This window comes from Castor canadensis, chromosome 14, assembly GCF_047511655.1.
Source record: "Castor canadensis chromosome 14, mCasCan1.hap1v2, whole genome shotgun sequence".
Lineage (NCBI taxonomy): Eukaryota > Metazoa > Chordata > Mammalia > Rodentia > Castoridae > Castor > Castor canadensis.
In genome coordinates, this window is record NC_133399.1 from 747,333 (window position 1) to 754,251 (window position 6,919).

General features: G+C 62.7%; 2 protein-coding genes across 2 annotated transcripts in view; both read right to left on the reverse strand.

The window, feature by feature from the left end:
• Positions 1–1,897, reverse strand: part of LOC141416573 (uncharacterized) — a 12,567-nt gene extending 10,670 nt beyond the window's left edge. Inside the window, exon 1 of the mRNA XM_074053561.1 lies at positions 211–1,897. The gene's annotated coding sequence lies outside the window, so the exon portion shown is untranslated. The remainder of the gene's footprint in view (positions 1–210) is intronic.
• A 2,140-nt stretch (positions 1,898–4,037) lies between these two features.
• LOC141416568 (transcription factor JunD) lies at positions 4,038–6,287 on the reverse strand. Its single transcript, XM_074053552.1, has one exon. It carries the CDS (start codon positions 6,089–6,091, stop codon positions 5,036–5,038), a length of 1,056 nt encoding a protein of 351 aa, XP_073909653.1. The 5' UTR covers positions 6,092–6,287; the 3' UTR covers positions 4,038–5,035.
• Between the last annotated feature and the right edge of the window lie 632 nt (positions 6,288–6,919).

Below are 6,919 nucleotides of genomic sequence, written 5' to 3' on the forward strand. Positions count from 1 at the left end.
AGTAATGAGGCCTGAGGGGCTGTGTCCATGGGATGCTGGAGGATTTCAGAAGGGACGTGGGTGCAGAGTTTCGGGTCACTGTGCATCAGCCATGATACATAACGAAGAGCATAAGAAGCTAAACTTTCCTTTCACCCATCCATCCACCCATGCACCCATCCACCTGTTCAATCCACCTTCACCCAGAGCCCTCACCCAGCCGTCTCCTACCTTGAAGGGTCATAGAGTTGGAGGAGGAGCAGGAGAAGAAAGTTCAATCTCAGAGGCCAGCCTGTAGGAGGAGGCAGCCTTCAGCTCTTCATCCCTTGCAACACTGCCCTGGGCTGGTTCTGTCCTCGGGATCAACAGAAGGAGTGTTACGGGTTCATCCCCAACACCGCAAAGAAAGGGGAGAGTTATCCACAGAATGCGTGGAAAATCCAAAGAGAGGACAGGGAGAGAGAAGGTGAAGGGAGGTGGAAAGAAAGATGGAGGTAGAAATGGCTTCCAGTCCCAGGGTCTTTGTCACCACGGAGCCATGGTTTGTGTCTTGACAAATATATTTATGACTTCTATGTTTGCATTCACCCCATTGGAGTCCACCCCAAAGCCCCTCTGTAGAGCAATGGCCCCGTGAGCCCTGGCTGGTGGCACCTGACACAAAAAGTGCATGGAACCCACGAGGGGCGGGGAGGGAAGGGCTGGTTTTGCATTTCCTGGAGATTCGAAAGGGAGGATGTCAGCCGTGATCCCAAAAGTGGGACTGTTAGAGGAGAGAAGCAAAAAGAGAATGATAATAGAGTGAATGATAGTGAAATACAGCACGCCTGTGTAGGAACCAGACACCCTGAATCGCACCAAAAACTGCTGAGCAATATGGGGTAGTGGGGAAGGGCTGGTGGAGTTGACATTTCATATTCCCAATTAATCAGAAGAATGAACAACAGTAAACACATATGCACCTAATAACAGCGCCAAAACACATAAAGCAAAACTCAGCAGGACGAATGGAAGAAAACAGGCCAATCTGCAATTATAATTGGAGCCTTTTTTTTTTTTTTTTGGTGGGACTGGGATTTGAACTCAGGGCTTTGCCCTTGCAAAGCAGGCACTCTATCCCTTGAGCCACTCCTCCAGTCCATTTCACTCTGGTTATTTTTGGAGGTGGGGGTCTCAAAAACTATTTGTCCAGGCTGGCCTCGAACCTCGATCCTCCCGCTCTCAGCCTCCCAAGTGGCTGGGATTACAGGCGGGAGGCACCAGCGCCCACCGTAATTCCAGGTTCTCACGACACTCTCGCAGTCACGGATAGAACGAGCACAAGCAGCCCAGGCGTGGGCGATCCGAGCTGCGGTCAACCGCTCGGCCTTCACTCGTATTTCCACTTGGAAGGACCGAGGCTCCGCGGGGCCGTTACCTGTCCGCGGTCACGCCAGCTCCACCGACTCTTCAACCCCGGAACACCCAAAGTCCAGGAGCGAGACGATGATCCCCGACGTCAGGGTGGCCCCGGGAGGGACCTCGGCCCTGAAATAGGATCCCTGCCTGCCAGGCCCTGGCAAGACCTTGGTTTTGTCATAAATCATCATGGGGTCAGAAACGGGGTCGCCATTCTCTCTGCCCTACAGCCAGCACCATCCCCTTGCTGCAGCTGAGCTGCAGTATCCCTCACTGGGGACGCCCCAAGGCATGCTGGGAGGGGCCGCGAGCTGTCACAATGCGCTGTGTGACTACAGCAGGTGACACCCCATGGGGTTCAGACCCACTCAGATATTGGGGAGCACGATAGCCGAGACAGGAGGCTCAGGGGCACAGACACACCTGTACCTCAAAAGACAAAGGTGGCGCTGGGCACCAGTAGCTCCCGCCTGTGATCCCAGCTACTTGGGAGGCTGAGATCAGGAGGATGGAGGTTCGAGGCCAGCCTGGGCGAATATTTTGTGAGACCCACCCCCCCACCCCATCTCCAAAATAACCAGAGCAAAATGGACTGGACCCGTGGCCCAAGGTGTAGGCCCTCAGGGGACCATGGGAGAGCAAGTGTGCGGACAGACAGACGGACGGGTGGGCGGGTGAAGGCAGCCTGGGTTCAGGACTCAGAGTGGGTGGCCTGGGGACCCGAATCGGCCTGGTCTGGCACCTGTGGCTTCGTGCGGTAGGAGGGGGACGTGTGCGGACTGTGGACTCCGTCCCATCCCCGAGCACGGCCATCCCAAGCACACAGGACAGACGAACCCCCCCATCAAGGTTTTGGGGGGGTCCCTAACACCCTGCTCTGCGGGGCCGGCTTGCTGGGAGAGTGTCCCAGAAGAATCTGAAAGGTGTTGGGAACCAGGGAACAACAGGGTCCCCCCCCAGCTCCACTCACCTCACCCCAAAGCTGAAACCACCAGCCCGATGGCCGACCTTGGGGTCCTGGCACCACGGTGACTTTGTGACTCACAGCCAGGTTCCGGCCAATCCAGAACCTGGGGCAGGGGGTTCTAGAACCCAGAGCCAGGGCTGGGGAGGGCCGCGGTGGGGGAGGGCAGTGGGGGTCAGGTTTCAAGGTCATGGTGGTTGACTGACCAGTGTGAGCGGGAAGTTAGGGCTCGGAGGCGCCCCGGCTCGAATATGGGACGCTGATGCATTTTGAGGGGCCAGGTTTTCTTGCGAGGTACCCGGGAGCCGGGGGAGGTCTCACAGGGAGGGAGGCAGGAATGGGCTCGGACTTCTACCCTACAACTCGGGGCTGAGGCTGAGGCCGGCCTTCCCGGCTGGGTCCATGAGTCTGGGGGCTGCTCAGGGTGGAGCCTGATCTGACCCGTCTTGGAGAGGCTGTGTCACGCCCAACCGGTGGGCACGGACCCCAAAGCCCCAGCCCAGTGAGGACAGTGTCACCTCCCTCGGCTGGGCCGGAGGCCCAGTGTGACTCACGGCTGGTCAGGCCAGGGCTGACAGAGACCTTGGCCCTGGAGAAGGACACGCTGGCCAGAGCCACACAGCCCGGCCTCCCGCTGGTGGCGTCTGAGCGGGAGACCCCCACCAGGAAGGACAGACATCCCGGCTCCGGCTGGCCGGCCTCCCTCTTCAGATTGGGGGGTTCTCCCAGGTGCCGACTGGGGTTCCTTCTCCCACTGGCAGATTCTCCCTCTGTCCCCCCCAAATGTGGCCCTTGGTGTCCTGTGTCCCCCTCAGTGTCGGGGGGGGAGCCCCATCCTGGGACACCTGCTGCCCTGGCCAAAGGGGAGGTCACATGGCTTCAAAACCAAATTCCCAAACCTTTCTTAGAACCTGGCTTAGTGCACAACCAGGGTGGCCGTGAGGATGGGCAGGTGGACAAGGGCCCTTCTCTCTCTGTGGTCAAGAGACACGGTCAGTGTGGATGGCCTTTGTACAGTTTATCGAATGGGCACAATCCACCCCATGTCCCCAGATTGGGGACACGTGCCACCAGCTGGACGTGGTGTGACATATCCACCGATGCCCACAGGAGCCAGAAACCCATAGCCTTAACAGCGGCCAGGCCAGAGCAGATTGGGAAGTGGGGGTGTGTGGGGGGGTGCAAGGTTCCGGACGAACACTGCCCCTAAAACCCTTTTGTGCGACCCCTGCCACCTGCTCAACCTCGCAAAGAACTCAGGCTTCCTGCAAATGGGCCAAGAGGGTGTTGGGAGGACACCCAAACTCCTGGACCTTTAAAAGGTCCATGTGGCCACGCTTGCATCCCTGGGGGGGGGGGAGGGCCTCCAGGTCCGGCTACTGGTTCTAGGGTGCTGGGTCTCCCTCTCTGAGCCTTGGGCCGCCCAGGCCCATCTCACACACCACAATCAAAGGTGCAAAGTGGACATCAGTTGGTTAAGTACCGAAGGTTGTGCGGAGCGCGCAACGTGCGCGCACCAGCCGGGCCGCGCGCCTAGAGGGCGCTCGCTGCGCGCCAGATGCGCGGGGGCCCGGGGAGGGGCGGGACGGGGACAAGAGGGGGACAGAGGGGGGAGGGGACAGGGGGAGGGGGAGGGCCCAGCCAGGCTCCGCCCACCCTGGGCTCGGCAAGGGGAAGAAGGAGGCGACAGCCGCGCTGGCGTAAGGAGACTTTACTGAAAACAAAACCGGGCGAAACAAGGATTACAGACAGGAATGTGGACTCGTAGCAAAACAACATCAAAAGAAAAAAAAAAAGATAAAAAAAATGAAAACAAAACAACAACAAAAAAAAAAGGGCGGGGGATCCGGAAGGAGGAAGAAGGGAGGGTGGAAAAGGAGGAGGAGTCTTTTTTTTTTTTCTTCTTCCCATTTCTTTAAAAAACAAAAAAATAAAACCCACACAAGGAGACGCACTCGCACACTCATCCGACGCTTGTTCCCGAGTAGAAACATAAATAGGGCAGAACAGAACCGCGCACTCTCTTCTTCTCTCTCCAAAGGCAAAGAACTCACGGGGCGCGCGCCCTCCGGGGCCCGGCGCGCGAAGGCGCGCGAAGGGGCGCAAAGGGGCGCGGGGTGTGCAGCGCGGGGACAGACGCAGCGCGGGGCGGGGGTCGTGCGCTTGGACCCGGAGGGGAGGCCAAGGGGTTGGCGGGGAGGGGGGTCCAGCTTGTCGAGTCCGAGGCTCCCGAAGTTCCGCGCCCTGTCCAAGTCCGGGGAGCCTCGGGGAGGTCCTGGGGGGAGGGGAGGTTTGGGGGGAGAGGGAGGGGGCCGCGCAATCTCCAAAAACCGGGGTGCCCCGAGGGTTGGGGTGGGTGGAGTTCCCCGGAACCGCGCCCTCTCCAAATCTGGGAGTCCTGGGGAGGTGTCCTTGGCTGGGGTGGAGGCGGGGCGGGGGGGGGGAGCCCTCTCCAAGTTCCGGGCGCGCAGGGGGCCGCGCCGTCTCCAAACCTGAGGCCGTCCTGGGGTTGGGGAATTTCCCCACCCCCCCCCCCAGGCCGTACTTTCTCCAAATCGGTCCTGGAGTTGGTGGTGCGGGTGAGGGTGGAGGAGGTCGAGGGGGGAGCTGGAGGGGAGAGGGGGGAGGCCGCGCGTTCCACCCGCCCCGCGGCCGGGGTCCGCGCATGCGCCCCGCGCTCGCTCGCGCGCGCGCTCAGTACGCGGGCACCTGGTGCTGGGGCAGCAGCTGGCAGCCGCTGTTGACGTGGCTGAGGACCTTCTGCTTGAGCTGCGCCACCTGCTCGCGCAGCAGGCTGGCGGTGGACGCCAGCTCGGTGTTCTGGCTCTTGAGCGTCTTCACTTTCTCCTCCAAGCGCGAGATGCGCTCCAGCTTACGCTTGCGGCATTTGGACGCGGCGATGCGGTTCCGCAGCCGTTTGCGCTCCGCTTTGATACGCTCTTGCGTGTCCATGTCGATAGGCGACAACGGGGGACTCTCGCCAAAGCTCGGCACATCGGGCACCGTCTGGGGTTCATCCTTGAGCGCAGCCAAACGCGGGGGACCCAGCGCGCCCGGCGGGGGTGGCGGCGGGGGTGGCGGGAAGGGCACGGGCTCAGGGGCGAAGGTGACTGTCGCCGCGCCCCCCGCGCCCCCGGTGCCACCCGCGTAGCTGCTCAGGTTGGCGTAGACGGGCGCTTCGGGCGCGGCGGGGGCCGTGGCCAGCTCTCCAGGGGGCGCAGCACCCGAGGACGAGCCCGAAGGACCCCCGGTGGCCGCAGAGGTGGCCGTGGCGGTGGCCGCGCCCGCGCCCAGCTGGTTCTGCTTGTGCAAGTCCTCCAAGGCCTTGACGAAGCCCTCGGCGAACTCCTGCTCCTCGCTGGCCGCCACTTTGGGGTACAGGAACTGCGTGCTGGTCGGCGTGGTGGTGACCAGCCCGTTAGACTGGATGATGAGGCGCTCGAGCTCGGGGGACGCCAACTTGAGCAAGCCCAGATCTGGCGATGCCAAAAGGCCGTCGGGGGGCGCCGCGCTCGGGGCGCCATCTGCGCGCAATGGAGCTGGCGGGGGCGCAGCCGAGGGCTTGAGCGCCGCGGCCACCTGCTCGCTTAGGCTCAGCGACAGCGCGTCTTTCTTCATCATGCTGCTGGCCGTCGGGGGCGCCCCCGGGAACAGGCGACCCGGGGACGCAAAACTGCCACCAGCACTGCCACTGGCGCCACCACCGCCCAGGCCGCTCAGAGCCTCATCGCCGTAGAAGGGTGTTTCCATCCTCCGCCTCCCCCGCCGTGCCGGCCCGGGGAGGGGAGGAGGGGAGTGGCCGTGGCCTCCCGGGGGGCCCGAGCCCCCCCTCCTCGTCGTCCTCCTCCTCCTCCGTCCCGTGCGCCTGGCCCGGCTTTGCGCGCGCCCCGGCCGTAGCCGCTGCGCCCGGGCCTTCCGCTGGCGGCGGCTCCCTGCGCCGCGCAGTTTGGGCGCCCCTTTATAGCCTCGGCCTCAAGCGATGAGCTCACCGCCCCCGCTCGCCATTGGGTACGAGTGACGTCGCTCATTTGCATAACCAGGCGGAGCCAAGCCGCCCAGCTGCGGTTGCCCCGGCGACCTGCGGTAAACTGCACAACAGCGCGTTGCCTTCTGGGTTGACGTCATGGGGGCGGGGCCGCGCTTCCAGGCTCTGGTCACTCCGCCCCGCCAGCCAGCTTTGCAAAGCCAGCCAGCCAGCGCCGTGCACCAGCCGTGTCCCCAAGCGCCGCCTCCCGCCAAGGCACGTCCCCGGGTGGCGTGATGGCTCCCCCCACCCACCCCCGAGGCTCCGCCCCACGCGTGAGGCCCAAGAGAGGGGGATGGGTCCCCGTGTATAAATGACTGCCTGGGCCTCCCCTGCAGGCTGCAGGGCCTCGCTCGGGGTGGGAAGGGGGAGGGGGCTGGGCGGGCCTTGTCCCCTCCCCCAGTCTGTCCAGGACCCCAGGTCTTGGAAACTTAGGGGAAGGGAGAGGAGGGTCTCCAAAGGTTGCTATTTTTGCTAGGTGGAATCTTGGAGGCCAAAAGGGAAACTGAGGCTGGGCAGGCTGGATTGACCTGTCCACCCTAGGGCTAGCTAAG